The 21,555-nt window shown below is 46.5% G+C and overlaps 1 protein-coding gene across 1 annotated transcript in view; it reads right to left on the bottom strand.

Annotated features, from left to right (window-relative positions):
- Vdac1 (voltage-dependent anion channel 1) overlaps nucleotides 1–21,555 on the bottom strand; it is a 32,577-nt gene that overhangs the window by 9,533 nt on the left and 1,489 nt on the right. The window contains exons 2-5 of the mRNA XM_013030965.1: nucleotides 10,413–10,485; nucleotides 8,765–8,814; nucleotides 6,853–7,005; nucleotides 6,714–6,766 (exon numbers count right to left, since the gene is read on the bottom strand). Coding sequence (XP_012886419.1) covers nucleotides 6,714–6,766; nucleotides 6,853–7,005; nucleotides 8,765–8,814; nucleotides 10,413–10,479 — 323 coding nt within the window. The 5' untranslated portion in view covers nucleotides 10,480–10,485. The remainder of the gene's footprint in view (nucleotides 1–6,713; nucleotides 6,767–6,852; nucleotides 7,006–8,764; nucleotides 8,815–10,412; nucleotides 10,486–21,555) is intronic.

The raw sequence follows: 21,555 nt of genomic DNA, 5'->3' as shown, positions 1-21,555 counted from the left end.
AAAAAAAAAAACTCTACAGGACAGTGATCTTGCATCAACAAATAAATGGCAAGGGGGGAAAAAGACAATCTAAAAAATTCAGGACTGAGGAGTGGGATAAATAAAATTTCCCAGTTTTCCACAATTTTTGATTCTGTAAAAATCATAAAAGCAAGAACGTGCATTTGAACAGAGTAAAAATATCACAATATTAAAGAGTTATTATTAATTTAATTTTCTTCAATACAAGGTCTCACTAGGTAGCCCAGTTAGGCCTGAACTCAGGATTCTCTTGTCTCAGTGTCCAGAGTCCTGGACCACCACACCTGGCAATGATTAATTTTAATTACTGTAATAATGAAAAGGAAGCTTACCACAAGAAATATAACAAAAGCTGGGTGCTGGTGGCTCATGCTTGTAATTCTAGCTACTCAAGAGGCTGAGATCTGAAGATCACAGTTTAAAGTCAGCCTAGGCAAGAAATCCCATGACACACTCATCTCCAATTAGCCAATAAAAAGCTAGATATGGCTCAAGTAGTAGAACACCAGCGTTGAGCCAAAAAGAAAAAGAAAAAAAAAAAGAGAAAGCTCAAGGACAGTGCCCAGGTCCTGAGTTCAAGTCCCAGGACCAGCACCCCCAAAAAAACAAAAGTATGTAACAAAATATCTACACATGAAACTACATGCTACCTGTTAGTTCTTTTTTTATTTTTTTTATATGAGGATGGAGTACAATTATGACTATCCTTTGGTGAGTGGTCCTTAGAGTGGAGAGATGGGAACATGACTGGGACAGTATACTTTGTATGAACTCCTCTGCTTGAGAGTCTCCATATTTAAAAAAAGAAAAGAAACTGAAGTTTAAATAAGCTATGTTCTCAGTGAGACAAGAATTTTAGAGGTTTCAAATGAAAATAAGGCCGGGCACCAGTGGTTCATGCCTGTAATCCTAGCTTCTCAGGAGGATGAGATCTGAGAACCATGGTTCAAAGCCAGCCCGGTCAGGAAAGTCCGTGAGACTCTTATCTCCAATTAACTACCTGAAAACCAGAAGTGGAGCCATGGCTCAAGTGGTAGAGCACTAGCCTTGAGCTGAAGAGCTGAGGGACAGCGCCCAGGCCCAGAGTTCAAGCCCCGCTACCGATTAAAAAAAAAATCAAATGAAAACTAACACCTTTCTTGAATGACAAACCTTTTGGGACCTGAGTTCTGTTCAATATGCTTCTGTACATCCAGGCAGGCTTTGAAGAGAGAAGAAAACTACAACAAAGAAGCTATCTCTCAATAAGACAAATTCCAGCCAATCAAAACACTGAGATCTCATCTCACCCCAATCAGAATGGCTATCATCAAGAAAACCAGCAAGGATGTGGGAGGGAAGGAAGAAGAACCATTATACTATAGATGGGAATGTGAACTAGTGCAGACACTATGGAAATCAGTATGGCGGCTCATCACAAAACTAAAAATACATCTACCATCTGACTCTCCTATCCTGGGTATATATCTGAAGGAATCTAAGTCTGCATAGAATAAATATACCTGCATATCCATGATTACTGCAGCATTATTCACACTAGCCAGGATATGAATCAGGCTAAGTGACAACAACTGACGAACAGATAAAGTGAATGAGAAAAGATATACACCAAGGAAGATTATTCAGCAATAAGGAATGAAATTATTATTTTTTGCAGGAAAGTGGATGGAAATGGAGATCATCATGTTGTGCTAGATAAACTAGGCTCAGAAAGACAAATATCACATGTCTTCACTCATATGCAGAATCTAGACCTAGAAATAATAACAGTAATATTGTTGATAATGATGACGATAATGAGATGATTATAAAAGCAAAACTGCAGGCTGGGAAGGTGGCTCTATTGCATGCATGAGGCCCTGGGTTCGATTCCTCAGTACCACATAAGCAGAAAAAAAAAAGCCAGAAGTGGCGCTGTGGCTCAAGAGGTAGAGCGCTAGCCTTGAGCTGAAGAGCTGAGGGACAGCGCCAAGGCCCAGAGTTCAGGCCCACAACCAGACAAAAAAAAAAAGTTAAGACTGCTGAGGGAGATCGAAAAAGGATGAGGGAAGAGAAAAAGGGAGGGTAATGGGGAATAACTATAATCAAAGGATATTTATGTGTAATATGAATTTGATATATAATATGTACATAATACAAATGTAATATGCTACATATATAATATGAATGTAATACGCATTATATAAGGACATAATATGTATTATATATTATATACTGTGAATATATATATACTATAATAGCAAATTATATTCACTAAAAATTGTTAAAAAGAGGAAAAAAGTAATGAAGAAATAGTAATATAGGGGCTGGGAAGGTAGCTCAGTGGTAGAGCCTTGCATGCATGAGGCCCTTGCATGCATGGTTTTGATTCCTCAGCACCACATAAGCAGAAAAAAAAAGCCGGAAGTGGCTCTGTGGCTCAAGTGGTAGAGCGCTAGCCTTGAGCTGAAGAGCTGAGAGACAGCGCCCAGGCACAGAGTTCAGGCCCACGACCGGACCCCCCCCAAAAAAAAATAGTAATATAAGCCATATGCTGGTAGCAAGATCTGCGGATTGAGGTTCAAAGCCAGCCTAGGCAGTCCATGAGAATCTTATCTCCAATGAGTTACCAGAAAACAGGGAGTGGAGCTGTGGCTCAAAGTGATAGAGCACCAACCTTGAACAAAAGAGCTCAGGGTCAGCCTATAGGCCCTGAGTTCAAGCCCCATGACTGACCAAAAAAAAAAAAAAAAAAAAGACATGGTAATATAGATGAAATTTGGTCCAAGTACGGCATATACAGATACGCAAATGTCACAACAAAACCCTTTTTGTATTCTAATGCATATATGTATTATGTACACATGCATGCATGAATGCATGCATGCAGAGAGAGAGAGAAAATTTTTCTTAAAGGAAAAAAAAGTTTCCAGATCTTATCTTTGTATGCCTACTCTTTGGCAGAAGAAGACTGATTGAGGTACCAAATTGGACATGGACAGAGCTGGACTGAAAGAGCTGGTAAGAGAGAAAAGAAACCACAAATGCAGAAATCAGATATCTTACAATGACTAGATCAGAAGCTGTTGCCAACCACAAAGTGTGATGATTGTAGCAGAAACTGACCAGTGGTTTGTTCTGAGCCAGTTTGCACAATACCTCCAGTGTCTCCAGGGATCCTGGCCAGTGACTCCGGCTCCCCAAGTATAGGGGTTGGGCCGTGGCTGAAGCTTCCCCCCAAGTTTCCACTCTTCCTATCAGAGTGCATCACAGCCCTGGAGTCTTTGCTTTCTCAAATATCACTAGGGTTGTGGTTGTTGTTGTTGCTATTTAAGCAATGGTGCTAATTTGACAAGCACCCAAGGGAGGCATGATCTGATCTGTGATTAACAAGCAAGCAGCAGGCACTCAGGGTGGGTACTGGTTCCCTAAATGATGTCTGCAGTACTACCCAGATGTGGTATTTCAGGAGCCAGGTGCTCTTCCAGGCAGCACTAGAAAGCCAGCGTTTATTTCCAATTTCTAACAAGAGCCAACAAAGCTTTCTTCAAATAAAATACCTAGCACCCATAACTTTGATCTTCTTAATACCCTTCTCCAGTGGTCTTTTGGGGGAAACAGCTGATTAGCAGGACCAAGGAAGAGCAAGCTCAAGTGAACCCGATACATATTTTAAAAGCAAAAACACAGATGAGCTCAAAAATAAAAGACAGGCACTGGAGAGTTCATGCCTAAAATCCTAGCTATTTAGGTAGCTAAGATGTGAGGATCCAGGTTCAAAGCTAACTCTGGACAGTCAAGTCTTTGAAACTTTTATCTCCAACTAGCCAGCAAAAACATGAGGTTAAAGGTATGACTCAAGTGGTATAGTACCAACCCTGAGGAAAAAAAAAAAGCACAGACCCTTACTTCAAGCCCCAGCGCACACACACACACACACACACACACACACACACACACACACACAGATTTAAGCCAGATGCTAGTGGCTCATGCCTGTAATCCTAGCTACTCAGGAGGCTGAGATCTGAGGATCACGGTTCAAAGCCAGCCTGGACAGAAAACCCTGTGAGACTCTTATCTCCAATAAACCATCAGAAAACAGGAAGCAGCTCTGTGGCTCAAGTGGTAGAGTGCTTGCCTTGAGCTGAAGAGCTGAGGGACAGCGTCCAGGCCCAGAGTTCAAGCCTCATCACCAACAAAAAAAAAAGAAAGAGATTTAAGTGCACACTAGATTTCCATCTGTAGGAGCCCCCAATGGCCAAATCTGGAGCAAATGTGAGCCACAAAATAAATGATATGTTATAACACAAAGAATAAAATTAATGTCCATGAATAAATACTAATATAAATAAGGGCTTAAATAAATAACCGAAAGCCCAGTGCTGATGGCTTATGCCTGTAAATCTTAGATACTGCCTGGGCAAGAAACTCCATGAGACTCTTATCTCCAAATAGACACCAGAAAGTCAGAAGTGGAGCTGTGGCTCAAGTGATAGAAGGCTAGCCTTGAACACAAAAGTTAGAGGACAGCACCCAGGCCTGGCAAGAAAGGAAGAAAGGAAGGAAGGAAGAAAGGGAGGGAGGGAGGGAGGAAGAAAGGAAGGAAGGAAAGGAGGGACGGAGGGAGGGGGGAGGAAGGAAGGGAGGGAAGGGAAGGAAAGAGAGAGAGGGAGGGAGGGAGGGAGGAAGGGAGGAGAAAGAAAGACAGACAAGAAAGAACATCAGTTTGCCAAACCTGTTGCAAGCCAAAATTACCAAGCCAAGTTTCTATTTGTGAACCAAAGCATGATGAGAAATAGAATATTTGCTATCTTAAAATACCTCCGTAGGTGTCACTGGTGGCTCACACCTGTAATCCTAGGAGGCTGAGATCTGAGAATCACAGTTCAAAGCCAGCCTGGGCAGGCTCTGAGCACCAATTAAGCACCAAAAAATCCAGAAGTGGAGCTGGGGCTCAAGTGGTAGAGTGCTAGCCTTGAGGAAATTTTTTTAAAAAAGAAAAAAAAAAGGTCAGGGACAGCACCTAGACCCTGAGTTCAAACCTTAGGACTGCACCAAAAGAAAAAGAAAAATAGAAAGTATCTCCCTTAGGTATCTACTAAATACAAAAATAGTAGTATCTTTACAAAGAGACCTGAAGACATCAATTTATCCAAATGATCAAGGTCAATAGTGGCAATGTTGACCCATTCTCTCTCATAGCAAGCCCTGAGAACACAATACTTCTACAAATTGCCAACAATGCATAAACTGAATTTAATCATGAAGAAACATCAGACTAATCCAAACTGAAGGACATTCTGCAAAACAACTAGCCGTTCTTCAAAACTGTCTGGGTCAGGGCTGGGGAGTGGGGCAAGGCTAGAATGCGAGAGTATTTGCCTAGCAATCACAAGGCTCTTATTCAAATCCCAGTACCACCACCCCTTAACAAAAACAAAAAACCACCTATAACACTAGCTACTCAGAAGGCTAAGATCTGAGGATCCCAATTTGAAGCCAGCCCAGGCAGGAAAGTGCATGAGACATTTATCTCCAATTAATCAACAAAAAATCAGAAGTAGAGTTGTGGCTCAAGTGATAGAGCAAAAAAGCTCAGGGATAGCACCCAATCCCTGAGGTCAAGCCCACGCACCAGAAAGACAAAGAGAGAAAATTTCACTAAAACACCCCAGAGCTAAATAGACCAAAAAAAAAACACTGTTTTGCTTCCTGATGCAATAAACAAGCCTAATCTGTGACCAGAGGGCCTGGGACAAAGGATCAGAAAGCCTCAGAAGCCAGCTCATGGTTAAGAACATAAGGTTTCTGGGGCTGGGAAGGTGGCTCAGTGGTAGAGTGCTTGCCTTGCATGCATGAGGCCCTGGGTTCGATTCCTCAGCACCACATAAGCAAAAAGAAAAAAGCCAGAAGTGGTGCTATGGCTCAAGAGGTAGAGTGCTAGCCTTGAGCTGAAGAGCTGAGGGACAGCGCCCAGGCCCAGAGTTCAGGCCCCATGACCGGACCCAAAAACAAAGAACATAAGGTTTCTGTGTCCACATGCAGGAAGTGGGGAGAAAGCCTCTCCACACCTACAGAATGGGCTAACAGTGGCCACCAACTAGTCTGTTTCCAAGTGTCACCTGCTGCCCTTCAGCCTTGACCATGTACCTCACCAGCAGCTCCGCTCATATGAAATGCAGCATCACTAGTGAAAGCCTGACACCTGCAGCCAGGGCCACAAAGACAATGTGGACTCTTTTAGAAAACATGACTGGTTGGGTACTAGTGGTTCAGGCCAGGAATCCGAGCTTCCAGGAGACTGAGATCTGAGGGCTGCAGTTCGAAACCAGCCTGAGACTCTTATTCCCAATTAACCAGAAAAATGCTGCAAAGGGAGCTGTCTTTCAAGTGATGGAGCACTAATCTGGAGCAAAGAAGAGCATAGGGACAGCACCCAAACCCTGAGTTCAAGACCCAGGACCAACACCAAAACAAAAAACAAAACCCCACTAGCTGTTGCATGAATACCTTTCCTAAATTAAACAGTGCTTGTTGCCACACTGTTTATTAAAGATTGAATGTTTATGTGTCCTGGGGGCAGGGGTTGGGCGGGGGTGAAGCAAAACCAGAGATCTTGAATCTATATAGGTCTAACCCTTTGTCACCAGAGGTTTCCAGAATCCGCAGCATCACAGAATGTCCTCATGGAAAACAGATGAGACTCTTACCCAGTGTTTGGTGAGAAGGATGAATCGAAGGTCAGCTTCAGTCCTCGTGCAAGCTAAACAGAAAAGAAAGTAGCCAGTAGGTTTAGTGCGGCAAGCACATGTGACTAAGTACCCCGTGTCTTCCCGTGGGCAGCCTTACCTGATCCTCCACGGTAATCTCGGTACCTAGTGTGTTGTCGGTGTTCCACTTCTCAGTAAACGTCAGGCCATACTCAGTCCACCTGTACTTGGTTTCCAGGCTGCCATTCACTTTGGTGGTCTCGGTGTTGGCTGAGCCTGAGCTTGTAAATTCCTTCAAAGGAGAGGGAGAGTCACAGCCTGCAGCTCAGCAGCCTGGCTACCTACCACTCCTGGCCTTTAGGTGAGTGCCTAAGCATGTGCAGACAAAAGCTACTTCTGGCTGGAGACCAGTGGCTCACCCCTATAATCCCAGCTACTCACATCTGAGGAGCTGTGGTTTGAAGCCAGCCTGGGCAAGAAAGTCTGTGAAACTCTTAACTCCAATTAACTACCCAAAAGCTGGGAGTAGAGCTGTGACTCAAATGGTAGAGCACCAGCCTTCGGAATAAAACGCTAAGGGATAGTGTCCAGACCTTGAGTTCAAGCCCCAGCACCCGCGCATACACATACATACATACACATACACACACACACACACACACACACAGTGCTACTTCTATAGTAGTTCACTTAGATTTTGAAAATGTGAGAGGGGGTAAAGAATCTTGGAGGGAGGGTTTTTTGGGGGGAAGGTGTTAAGAGAAAGCTTCCTTCTTCTCCTGGAGCCCTGGAGTCTATACACTAAGGCACCTCTCTTCCATCCTTCCTTCAGACTTGGACAGAGAAAAAGACTTGAGCTAAAGCTGGTGGAACAGTAATTCTACTTCTAAATTCTTCCCTTTTGGCAGCTGCTACAGATAGACTCTGAAAAGCTCTACTAAGATTGTTTTGTTTGTGATAATCCTGGGCTTGAACTCAGGGCCTCTCACTTGTAACTAGTACACTATCACTTGAGCCATGCCTCCAGTTCTGGTTTTGGATTTTTTTGGTTGTTTTTTTTTTTGGGGGGGGGGTCCAGTCGTGGGGCCTGAACTCAGCCTGGGCGCTTCCCTCAGCTCTTCAGCTCAAGGCTAGCGCTCTACCACTTAAGCCACAGTGCCACTTCTGGCTTTTTTTTTTCTTTTTGCTTATGTGGTGCTGGGGAATCAAACCCAGGGCCTCTGGCATGCAAGGCAAGCTCTCTACCACTGAGCCACCTTCCCAGCCCTTTTTGGGTTTTTTTGGTGGGGTCGTGGGGCTTGAACTCTGGGCCTGGGCACTGTCCCTCAGCTCTTCAGCTCAAGGCTAGCCCTCTGCCACTTGAGCACTACTTCCAGTTTTGGAGATGAGTCACACAGACTTGCCTGCCTGGGCTGATGATCCTCAGATCATCATGCCTGAACCATGATCCTCAGATCTCAGCCTCCTTAGTTGCTAGGATTACAGGCATGAGTCACCTGTGCCTTGCTCAGTTCTGGTTTTTTGATAGGTAATTGGAGTTAAGAGTCTTGTGCAAGTGTCTGCTGGTGCTGGCTTCAAAGCTTGATCTATATCTACAGATCTCAGCCTCCTTTGTAACTAGGATTATAGACATATGACACTGACAGCTGGCCAAAGATGATGTTTTTGTTTTGAATAACATGAGTCCATTTTAAAATTAGAAGCAATTAGGATTGGACTAGGGTATAGGTCAGTGGAAGAGTACTTGCCTAGTACCCTATATACAGGGACCTGGGTTTGATTCCCCAGCACCAAAAAAGAGAAAAGGGAAGGGGAGAGGAGGGGGACAGAGGGGAGGGGAGGGGAAAGTACAACTGAGGCCACCCTCATTTTCCTGAGCATATTAATAACTACTGAAGCAAGGTCTCCCAGCTTGGTTTTCAGAGTGTCCAATATAGAGAAGTACTGAAGTAACAACCACAAACTGTCACAATCCAAAAGGGGTCCCTGACTGGCCAGGTATCTGATAATGGATGACAAATACCATGTTCCAGGACAGTTGAACAACTTACCAATCCATTCTCAGACTTTGTTTTCAAGTCAAGTTTTATTAAACCAAATCCTAAAGAAAGAAGAAAACAACTTTTAAGTGGGTTAAATAACTGAAGCCAAGAACAGCATCTCTGGCTTCCTCGTGGCTGTTTGGAAACACTTCCTAAAATGAAGCCTTTGAAGCTAGGAACTGGCGGACTCATGCCTATAACCCTAGCTACTCAGGAGGCTGAGATATTTCTTTTTTTCTTTTCTTTCTTTTTTTCTTTTTCTTTTTGTCAGTCATGGGGCTTTACACTCTGGGTCTGGGTGCTATCCCTGAGCTCTTCAGCTGCAGACAAGCACTCTACCACTTGAGCCACAGTGCCACTTCCAGTTTTCTGGTGGTTAATTGGAGATAAGAGTCTCACAGACTTTCCTTGCCCGGGCTGGCTTTTTTTTTTTTTGGGGGGGGGGGTCCGGTCGTGGGGCCTGAACTCTGGGCCTGGGCTCTGTCCCTCAGCTCTTCAGCTCAAGGCTAGCACTCTACCTCTTGAGCCACAGCGCCACTTCCAGCTTTTTTCTTATGTGGTGCTGAAGAATCAAACCCAGGGCCTCGAGCATGCAAGGCTCTACCACTGAGCCACCTTCCCAGCCCCCAGGCTGGCTTTGAATCATGATCCTCAGATCTCAGCCTCCTGAGTAGCTAGGGTTACAGGCATGAGCTCTTCCTTCCTTCCTTCCTTCCTTCCTTCCTTCCTTCCTTCCTTCCTTCCTTCCTTTCCTTTCCTTTCCTTTCCCCTTCTTTCCTTCTGCCAATCATGGGGTTTGAGCTCAGGGCCTGGGCACTTTCCCTGAGCTTCTATGACTCAAAGCTAGCACTCTACCACCATCTGAACCACAGTGCCACTTCTGACTTTTTCTGTGTATGTGGTACTGAGGAATCAAACCCAGGGCTTCAAACATGCTAGGCAAGCACTCTACCACTAAGCCACATTCCCAAGGCTGAGATTTTGAGGCTCCTAATTCAAAGCCAGCCTAGGTAGGAAAGCCCCTGAAACACTTATCTCCAATTAATCACCAGAAAACAGGAAGTTGTGCTGTGGCTCAAGTGGTAGAGCAGCAGTCTTGAATGAAAAGCTAAGGGATAGTACTCTGGCCCTGAGTTCAAGCCCCAATACTGGCATAAATAAATAAAGTTAATTCATTAATTAAATATGAACATACATTTCAATAAAATAAAGCCCTCTATGGTAAGAACTGGGGGTACAGAGTGCCTGCCATGAAATAGCAACAGACAGATAACTAGGACTCCACCTGGCCCCTGCCTGTTGCTCCTAGCAGGGCTGGAGAGATGGTGCCTAGCAGCTGGCAGACAGAGTCATCAGGCCTCGTGGGCACAGGAGGCTAAATATAGAAGCCGAGCTCCATGGCAGGCAGCAGCAGCCACAAAGCTGCTGAACACTTGCAAGAGAGAGAGAGAGAACGAGAATGTGCACTTTACCCACAGCAATGTGCCAGCCGCCACCTACTGGCGACACAACCAGCTGCCCGAGAAGCTGATCCTGTTTCCCCAACATGGAAGTTCTCAAGCACTGATCTGATCTCCCAAATCTACCGCAGGAAAAAAATGTAAGCATGCCAGACCCATGTGTGTGTGGAAGGGCCCTGGCTTCTCTTGACTCTTACCGTAGCCCTTGGTGAAGACATCCCGGGCGGACTTGCCAAGATCGGCGTACGTGGGAGGCACAGCCATCTTCTGCTGCAATAAAAGAAGCACCAGAATAAAGGCGCTGGTAATTATGAAAATTAGTTTACCATCAGTAATGTTTATTAGACACAATTAACAACCAATAAAAATTATCCACTGAGAATTCCAAGAACCCTAAGTTCCCAGGTTACGGGCAGAGAAACACAGCTGTCTGGTTGAGGGGGACGGGGAGTAGAGCTGGAGTTTTTGTTGACAGATCAGCCTGACCTTTGACCTCTCTTCCCGGGCATCTCCAGGCCTTAACACAGGCCCAGGATATAGTAAACGTCAGTAAATATTTGCTGAATGAATTAACTGTCAAAGACACATTCCCATGAGCCAGCTATTTTACTGAACTGCAGGACACTTGCCAGTAAAACAGATCATCTTACAAAATGTCGGCTGCTAGGACATAAAATGCACTGAAATCAGTTTTTGAACCTACTATGAGCCAGAAGGAATCCAACTTTTCATTACTTTTGTACTTTGAGAAACTCACTTTTAGAGTACTATATTCCTCATAGAGCATACAGTAAATTCTAGTCAGGCAACTGGAAAAAAATTATCTACATATTACTAAAAATAAAATTAAGCCAGGCCCAATGGCTCACAACTATAATCCTAGCTACTTATGGGGCTGAGACAGCACCCGGGCTCTGAGTTCAACTCCAGGACCAGCATAAATAAATAATACATGATGAGCACCAGTGACTCACTCCTGTAATTCTAGCTACTCAGGAGGCTGAGATCTGAGGATTGTGGATTGTGGTTTGAAGCCAGCCTGGGCAGGAAAGTCCATGAGACTTTTTTTTTTTTTTTTTTGGCCAGTCGTGGGGCTTGAACTCTGGGCCTGGGCACTGTCCCTCAGCTCTTCAGCTCAAGGCTAGCACTCTACCACTTGAGCCACAGCGCCACTTCCAGCTTTTTCTGCTTATGTGGTGCTGAGGAATCGAACCCAGGGCCTCCTGCATGCAAGGCAAGCGCTCTACCACTGAGCCACCTTCCCAGCCCCCATGAGACTCTTATCTCCAATTAACTACCAGAAAATGGGAAGTGGAGTCAAGGCTCAAAGTGACAGAGTACTCGCCTTGAACAAAAGAGATCAAGGACAGCCACCAGGCCCCAAGTTCAAGCCCCACAACTAACAAAAATAAAATACAGACAGACAGCAAAACTAAATTAGAACTCTATATAAAGTTAGTCATATAAACATTGACACAAATGGATACATGTTCCTGGAGAGTGGGAGTCCCCCTGAGAAGGGGTTCAAGTGATCCCAGGAAACAACCCCACAACTGAAAGTTGCCTTGCTGACCACCCTCCATTCAGATACTGCAGAAACCTGGGGTAGGATGCAAAACCAAACCACGGTAAGCTCTTGCTCCAGGCCCTGTTGCAGACGCCTTGCTCACCTATGTAGCAGAGGAGAGCAGTGAGCTGTTTACTCTGTTCTATTTTTGTTGCTGCTGCTATTTCTTGCACAGGAGCAGGCCGGAACCATGGCCGGGTCAGCCCATATTATAGGGTTAAGAGCATGAGAGGAAACTGAGAAGATCCAACATAGGGCTCCCCCACGGGCTCAATCGAATCTGGGAATTCCTGTCCTCCCCCTTGATCTTTCCTCCCAAACTACCCCATGCAGGCACAAGTACCCCAGGTTCAGACCAGGAAAGCAGGGGCCTTGAAATCAACACCAAACAACTCAGGACTGAAAGCTGAGGTAACACAGCCCAGCAGACTTGCAGAACATCATGGCAGATGGCCCAGAACATTCTCCATCCCTTCTAGGATTAAGAAGTCATTTGTGGACAAAACACTTCTCTACAGTGTTGTCCCTCAGCCTGGGGCCAAGAAGGAACAAGCCACTGGCAGCAACCCTGAGTCCAGGAAGTGTCCCTAAAGCTCAGAAGTTTTTCCTCATCACTATTCTGTGGCCCCACCAAAAAGACTACAGGACCTACCACTGGACACAGAAGCCTTCGCTTCTAGACTAGAAATCTTCCTTGGGAAAAAGGCAAAAGATCCATCGTGGGGGGGTGCGCTCGCGCATGCATGCACGCTACTACTGGCTTTACTTTTTCACTCAAGGCTGGTGCTCTACCACATGAGCCATAGCTCCACTTCTGCCTTTTGGGTAGTTAATTGGAGAGAAGAGTCTCATAGACCTTCCTGCCTGGGTTGGCTTTGAACCATGATCCTCAGATCTCAGCCTCCTGAGTAGCTAGGATTACCGGCATGAGTCACCAGCACCTGGCTAGGGCATCTTTTAATATTCCCTAAAGGCACTGTCATCACTAATCCCCAAGACCCAATATACAAAGCCACCTGTCAAAGAACATTCCTGCTACAGCAAACAGCAGCCCAGGCCACTAAGGAGATTACTAGCCAAGGACAGACAAGGGGGTTAGGATGGCAGATTTCACACAAGGCCAGGCTTTCTGTGGCAGTGGGCTTCCTTCCTTGAAGGCCTACCACACTTCATTTATTTAGCACCAGAACTTGCCAGTTCATTAAAACACAGTCTTCAGTACCAGCCTTTATGTTAACCATTTGGATGCTAGCTTTCTCACATGTGTGTCACACCCTTTCCGGTCCCCTTAAACACTGAGAAGGAAACAACCTCTTCAGTTCCAGGCTTCGGCAGGTGCACTCCCCAGTGCAGCAGCATACAGGAAAACTGTACAGGAAGGGAGTCCAACTTCTTCTGGGCCTGAGGCAACACCCACATAGAGACCATTACATTGCTGGCCTTCAGCCAAGGATCCAGTCACCAAGAGCTTGTGGCTTCCCCTTGGGCTCTTGGGATGGGCTATCCCCATTCTCTGCAGCACTTACCCAACAGGATTAAGGATTAAGCTATACCTTGGCTTTTTCTGCTCAAGGCTGACAGAGTCTCAGACTTCCCTGCTTGGACTGGCTTCAAATTATGATCCTCAGAGCTCAGCCTCCTGAGGATTACAGATATAGAGCCACCAACTCTGAGCTTGTAGTCTCCTTACAACCACCACCAACAGCACCCACAAGATTCCCACTTCACACAGTTCTCAGGATTCTGCAGGAGAAAGGACAATCTGCAGGGCCAGAGGAAAGCGATCCCAGCATCTGTTCCCTTATCTAACAGAGACAAGATCCAGCCTCAGAAGCTGAACTCTGATCCCCTCCCCCAACCCCTCCATCCACCAGTCACTCATGGCTTCCGCTACACTGCTCAGTGGCGCAGGCACAGATGCCTCCCGAGCATCCACCCACCCCACGCCCTGAGGATTGAGCATAAAGCAGGACAGCCTGACATAAGCCAGGCAGCCTGCCCTGCATAGACAGAAGGCAGAAAGCAGCCTGGGAAGACAGGACTATAGCTCTCTGCCATAGTAAAGGCTGTAGAGCAGGACTTGGTCACTGATGACCTTGATAAGGGTCAGCAAGCCATACCCTGGTCCTCGTCCACAGTCTGCCAGTCTACCTAACCAACCCTTCCCTGGCTGACCTTGGAACAAATTACGCAAGCTCCACCCCAGTTTAAGAATGTAAATCTAGCAATACTGGAAGCTCAAAGGGAAGGGATTGTGTATCACCCAGTACAGTCTACACAACACATTTATATAACCTCCATCCTGGCTGGGGGCTGGAGGGGGGGGGGTAGATAGTTGTGTCACATCTTCCCTGACTCATCAGCTACAAGGCAGTGACAGCTGCTCTGCTCATTGTGCCCCCACCCCACTACACCTACCCCACCACCACACCCCTGAACTCAAAGCCCCTCAAGAGCCTGTCATGAATAAGTCTATTCAAAATGTGAAGAAAGCTATGTGTGTAGAAGCCTGTTAACTCAGGCCTGTAATTCCAGCTACTCAGAAGGCTGAGACCTAAGGTTCCAAGCCAGCCAGGGTAGAAAAGTCTGAGACTTGCAGAAGTGGAGGTATGGCACAAGTGGAAAAGTACAAACCTTCTAAGGGAGAGTACCCTGACCCTGAGTTCAAGCCCCAGTACACATGCGCACATACACACACACACAAAGGCTGTGGAAAACTTACCGCTCTGTAGAGCAAGTGTGGGTAAGACACACACACTGCTCTGGAAGGCAACTGCTAGAGAACTAACCTTGCATTCATTCATTCACCCTAGTGGCAGTTTCACTCCTAGGAACCTACCCCATACCAGGACCCAAGGAACCCTAAGACATATAGATAGGACTTCATCCCCCGAGTTACCTGCAACACAAAATCCAAAACTGACCTAACTGCTCATCAGTGGGGAAAGGAATGAACAAAACTTAAGGTACTGGGGCTAGGAATGTGGCTTAGCAGTAGAGTGCTGGCCTAGCATGCATGAAGCCCTGGGTTCAATTCCTCAATACCACATATACAGAAAAGGCCAGAAGTGGTGGTGTGGCTCAAGTAGTAGAATGCTAGCCTTGAGCAAAAGCAGCTCAGGAAGGTGCCCAGTCCCCCCTGAGTTCAAGTTCCATGGGGGGAAGAGGGGAGGAAGGAGGTAAATTTCATGTGGTAGCACAGAAAGCTACCTATAATACAGTTGACTGAAAATCAAGCCACATGCCAGACCCTAGCAACTCATGGTTGTAATCATGGCTACTCAGAGAGGATGAGATCTGCCAGACCAGGCAGGAAAGTCCACTCTTATCTCCAGGTAACCAGCAAAAAGCCAGAAGTGGAGTTGGCTCAAGTGGTAGAGTGCTTGCCTTGAGTGATAAAGTTAAGAGGCAGGGCTCAGGCCCTGAGTTCAATCCTGAGTACTGGCACGCGCGAACACACACACACACACACACAAAGCAAGTCACAGAAAATTTCTCATCCCATGTGACTCAAAGAAGACCTTTTTACACACACTATCTCCTTATAAATGTGTGACCAGGTGGGGAAGAGCATGGAAAGATCTCAGCCCTCTGTAAACTTGGCCTTGGAGTTACTTCTGCAGAGGCAAGATAATTGAGGGGTTCAAACAAGAATCTAGTTTTTGTTCTCACTGATGGTTTACATTGTGTACACTGATACTTTTTCTAAGAACAGGAAATGTTAAGACCACATTGCAACAGTTGTTGCAAAGTGGGACTGCCAGCAGGAAAAGCTACAAGGTAGCTTTTCAGAAACAGATTCAAACAGAGCTGGGAAGTGGTGGGATTATCACCCAAAACCTATGAGGGTGCATTTCACTCCCAGGCTTAGTCACCCTGTCCAGAAGCTAGGAATACAGGAGAGTTCCCCACTTCAGTGAGCCTGATTCCTCCTCTCCCTCCTCCTCCTTTTTTTCTCCTCCTTCCCCACCTCCCAGCCCTTAGCAAAGCAGGCTCTCTTCTTGTCCATAGCATCCTGGTGTGGCCCCTTTTCTCTGCAGAGGCTCTCTTGGAAGGATCCAGAAAGGGATGCCTTGGTACCCTCTAAGAACCAATAACCACTGTAACAACATGGCACAGACAAGACCCAAAGAGGGTGAGACACTGCCTCCAAAGGCAAATGGGGAGCAGAGCTACAAGCACCCACCTGCCAGGGCATTTCCCAGCCTATCTAGGTGACCACAAGACAGTGACACAGTGGAGCACTGGGGGCTCACACCTGTACCCCAGATATTCAGGAGGCTGAGATCTGAAGATCTCAGTTTGAACCAGCCCTGACAGAAAAGTCTGTGAGTCTCTTATCTAAAATTATCCAACAAAAAAACAAAAACAAACACCTACAAGAACAACAAAAAAAAAAAAAGAAAAGGATCTGTGGCTCAAGTGACAGCCCCAGCTTTGAGTTAAAAAGGAAACTGGGCATCAGTGTCTCACACATGTAATCCTAGCTACTCAGGAGGCTGAAATCTGGGGATCACAGTTCAAAGCCAGCCCCAGCAGGAACATCTGTTGAGACTCTTACCTCCAATTAGCCACCAGAGAACTAGAAGTGGCACTGTGGCTCAGGTGGTAGAGCTCTTCAGCCTTGAGCTGAAGAGCTGAGGGACAGTGTTCAGGCCCAGAGTTAAAGCCCCACAACCGACAAAAAAAAAAAAAAGGGAATAAAGGAAGTTGAAGGCATGGTTCAGGTGATTGAGTACCAGCCTATGAGCCAACAGCATTCATATCTTGGTCTCCGACCAAAAAAATAAGAAAAAGGAAAGAAAGAAGGAAGAAAGAAAGAAAGAGAAAGGAAGAGAGAAAGAAAAAGAAAACAAAAGAAAAGATAGTGAGTATACAGAAGGGTCATAAGCCTGTGAGAGAGGCCAGCCTGGCAGCCTCTCTATACTCTGCTCCTATCTTTGCAAATAATCCCTTCACTAAACTTTTCTTAAACTGGGCACCTGTGGCTCACACCTGTAATCCTAGCTACTCAGAAAGTAGAGCTCTGAAGCCGGGCACTGGTGGCTCACACATGTAATCCTAGCTACTCAGGAGGCTGAGATCTGAGGATCTCGGTTCAAAGCCAGCTGGGGCAGGAAAGACCATGAGACTCCTATCTCCAATAAACCACCAGAAAACCGGAAGTGGCGCTGTAGCTCAAGTGGTAGAGCGCTCACCTTGAGCTGAAGAGCTGAGGGACAGCGCCCAGGCCCAAAGTTCAAGCCCCATGACCGACAAAAAAAAGTAGAGATCTTAGGATTGTGGTTCAAACCCAGCCCCAGCAGGAAAATCCATGAGACTCTCATCTCCAATTAATACCAGAAACCCAGAAGTGGTGCTGTGGCTCAAAGTGGTAAAGCACTAGCCTTGAGCACAAAAGCTCAGAGCACCCAGGCCCGGAGTTCAAGCCCATGATTGAACAAAACAAAACAAAATTTCTCCCTGGCAACACTACTTATACTGATAAGGTCTCACTTTGTTCATCTATTAAAATGAGACTAGGGGCTGGGAATGTGGCTCAGTAGTAGAGCGCTTGCCTTGCATGCATGAGGCCCTGGGTTTGATTCCTCAGCACCACATAAGCAGAAAAAGCCTGAAGTGGAGCTATGGCTCAAGTGGTAGAGTGCCATCCTTGATCTGAAGAGCTGAGGGACAGCGCCCAGGCCCAGAGTTCAGGCCCATGACTGAGAAATAAATAAGCGGAACTAAAGGAATTGTTGCAGAAAAGCCATGAAATGAGTGTAACATTAGACCATTCTAGGGCACAGAGATATGATTCAATGAATAGTGGCAGTGGCCATCATCTATTCTATTGGACATGGTTAGTGGCTCCAGATCCACTTTTCTCCTTTCCTCCATAGCAGTGTGAATGGTTAAGGACTGTTATCAGTGAGCTTATGGCTGAGTTCAGCCCATGGGATACATTTAACCACAGATGGAAATTCAGAAAAGAGATGGAAGGAAGGCTCACTCCCTGCTGGGTCCCTACCCAAATTCTACCCTGCTCCAGCTCCCTCCAACCTCCAGCCTTCTCCAAGTTTCCCTAACCACCCCCTCCTTAAGAACCCAGATCACAGCTGGCGCCGGTGGCTCTGCTAGCTACTCAGGAGGCTAAGATCTGAGAATCACAGTTCAAAGCCAGCCTGGGAAGGAAAGTCCAGGAAACTCTTATCACCAGAAAACCGGAAGTGGCACTGTGACTCAAGTGGTAGAGCACTCGCCTTGAGCTGAAGAGCTGAGGGACAGCGCCTAGGCCCAGAGTTCAGGCCCCATGACCAAACAACAACAACAACAACTTAGCAGCTCAAACCTTACACCATCATACTTTGCCATCCCAGGATTCCTCTCAGGAAGACAGAACTGCAGGAAGGTCTTTGGCCCTACTGTTTTACCAACTCTATTCCAGATGGTTTGGCCTATGAAAAAAAAAAAAGTGTGCCAGCCTACAGAAGGGGCATCAGACCAGCCAGTGTTAGATTAGAGCAAAAGCAACTCTCTATCCCTAAGAGACCAGGAAAGGAAAAAAACAGCTTTAAAAGCCAGAACACACTCATAAGCTTCCCTCCCTGAAACACACACACACACACACACAAGCACTTTTTCCCAAGGCAGAGGTAGAACCCAGGACACAGTCCCTGATTTTTGATGCTGGCTCTGGGCTGGTGGCTGGGTTTGGTGGCAGCTGCCCTGCCCTCCCCCTTCTCGGACATCGCACAGCTCTGCTTTCCAGGCGTCGCTTCTATTTTAAAACACCCTGGACGCTAGGCCATCAGCAGCAGCAAGGCCTTCCATGAGACTCAGAAGAATGTCTTGGAGTCTGGGCAGTCTGCCTATCCACCCATGGGGCTAAAGAGAGAACGCTTGGACTGTCAGTTAATACACCAGGCTTTAGGGTCCAGGCGTAAAAGGACTCTCCTGCCTGACCTCAGGTTCCCTGGAGTCCCCCTGCCTAGTTTGGCCCCCCTTGGGGTTAACACCAACAGCAATCCAGGAATCAGGAGAACCTGAGTCCCAATCCTATCCTACCATTCCAGTCATAACCTCTCTGCACCTCCTTTTCCTTCAGCTCTAACACAAGAAAGAGGCCCTGGCTCAGAGTCCTAGAGGATAATATCAATTCCTCAATAGCAAGCACAGAGCCATGCATGCTGATACACAGCAGGCCCATACACCCAGCTAGGTTTTCATCTTATAGATGTACAATCTATCATCTGTGTTCTTTTGTGTTGAGAGCCTAGAGATCCAACTCAACACTCCCTCCATGTTCAGCCGGCACCCTACCACTGAGTTACTCCCGCCCCCCCAGCCTGCCTTCTGCATATTTCTTATGAGAATAATGGCTGCAAAGCACATTACCCAAAAGTCACCCTGAACCACAGGGTCCAGAGTCCATCCGGTCCATAAAGAAAGCACTGTTTGGCTGACTGCTGTCCAGTCAGGTGGTAGAATGCCTCCCACCTCAGCACGACTGTCCTCACCACCTACAGGGCAAATCCACTGAGCACTGTCCACTGCCAGCTAGCCAACGCCAGGCACCCTGAGCCGCATCAGATCAGCGTGAAAGAATAACACGTTCCATCTGAAGAGCAATTTCTCCTTTCCAAAGGCATTCACAGGTATTAGCTCCTGAAAACAGAGCAAGTGACTGCAGTATGCGAACACCAGTAACGGATAGTCAGGGAGGACCCGTCCACCTATCCAACACCTCACTTCTGTGCCCAAGCACAGAACTTACATTGCAGAGATACAGAACCTACATCGAGACACCAGGAAGGCCTTTGATGACTGTGACAATGGTGACTATGTAACACAGTCAGAGACATGACAGAGAAACTGAGGACAGAAAAGTGACTTAACTTGTACTAGATCCTTTGGCTCAGGCCATAAGTGTTGTAAGCCCAGGATGCTCTCTAGGGCTCTTTCCTGCCAGTTGTTGGGCAGGTAGGTGGCTCCCATGTAGAATCCTAGCTACTCAAGAGGCTGAGATCTGAGGATCGTGGTTCAAAAACAGCCTAGCCAGGAAAGTCCATGAGACTCTTATCTCCAATAAACCACCCAAAAAAGCCATAAATAGAGCTCTGGCTCAAGTGGTAGAACACCAGGCATGAGTGAAAACAGAGAGCACCCAGGACTTGAGTTCAAACTTCAGTATAGGTATACACACACACACACACACACACACACACACACAAATCCTTATGAGCAAGGAGGAATGTGCCCAGGCCCAACTGAGGACCCCACTGGTCCCCTTTTCTTGGCGGCCACCACAGGAATCTGGGAAGAGCCCAAGGCCACGGACTGTAGACACACAGGGCCTACTTATGGGGCCCTACCCTCTGGGCCACCTTTTAGGCTTGGGTGACCCTTGCCCACCCATGTATCTCACACCAAGGAAAACTTCAAGGCTAGAAAGCAGCCTGAGGTGCCTCAGGAGCATCTTACTGGTAAAGATGGGGTGAGCCGGTTATCACCCCCAGCTTGGAATTTAGTACCAACTCACTGTCTGGACCCATTCAGCCTCTGGTATCCATGCCTCAATTAAACCCATTCCAGACTAGAAATAACACTAAGAAATCAGAAGCGAGTACCTCCTCTTTGGGACCAGGCATCTTATTCACAAGCCCAAGGACTCAGATAGGTACCCATCTATCTACCTTCAAGCCCAGAATCACCAGTTGGACAACTTTTCCATGAGACTTAGAAAGTCATTGAATGAAGATACTATGTTTTGTTTTGTCAGTCATGGGGCTTGAACCCTGGGCCTAGGCACTGTCTCTTAGCTCTTCAGCTCAAGGCTAACACTCTACCACCTGAGCCACTGCACCACTTCTGGTTTTCTGGTGTTTTATTGGAGGTAAGAGTTTCATGGACTTTACTGCCTGGGCTGGCTTTGAACCTCAATCCTCAGATCTCAGCCACCTGAGTAGCTAGGATTACAGGAGTGAGCCACCAGTGCCCGGCTAAGATACTATGTTTAAAGCAGTTATTTCAAGAGAGAAACAATCTTTTGTGTCTCACTGCTCTAAAACTATACCTACCATTATAGTTCTTTAAATACTTGTGACTCTCTGCTAGGCGAAGCTTGCCCTCCCTTCCTCCCTTCCTTCCTTCCTTCCTTCCTTCCTCCCTTCCTTTCTTTTTCTTTTCTTTTTTGTGCTAGTCCTGGGGATTGAACTCAGGGCCTGCACTGATGTCCCTGAGCTTTTTTGCTCAAGGCTGATACTCTACAGTACTTGAACCACATTTTGAACCACAGCATTTTGCTGGTTAATTTAAAGATAAACGTCTCACAGACTTTCCCTGATTTGGCTTTGAACTGTGATCCTCAGATTCCAGCCTCCTGGGTAGCTAGGATGACAGGCATAAGCCACCAGTACCCAAGCCAAAGCTATTTTCTGAAACAGAAATGTCCAGGATCAAAGAACAACAGTCTGGATCTCCAGCCCCTGCCTCTCAGTACTGCATATTCAGTAATTCCATGACTAATGTGATACTATGTATCACTCACTGGAATAGTCAGGTTAGCCTTCTGTCAACAAAAAGGGTGGCAAATAATGCATTTATGCCCACAGCCCCAGGACTTTCTGAAGCACCTACTTTGTGACAAGCAGCTCCACCCTAGACCCTGAAGACAAGGGCCTCCAGGGCCTGGGTCTGAACCTCCAGGAGTTCAACCAGAAAGATGGAAAAGGCCGTTCTGGGTAATCTGCCTTAGCCTTGTCATCAACCTCAGTTTAGGAAAACGGGGGGGG

Source organism: Dipodomys ordii, unplaced genomic scaffold, assembly GCF_000151885.1.
Source record: "Dipodomys ordii isolate 6190 unplaced genomic scaffold, Dord_2.0 Scaffold135, whole genome shotgun sequence".
Taxonomy (NCBI): domain Eukaryota; kingdom Metazoa; phylum Chordata; class Mammalia; order Rodentia; family Heteromyidae; genus Dipodomys; species Dipodomys ordii.
Note: the sequence above shows the minus strand (reverse complement) of the source record. Positions and strands in the feature narration are given on the sequence as shown.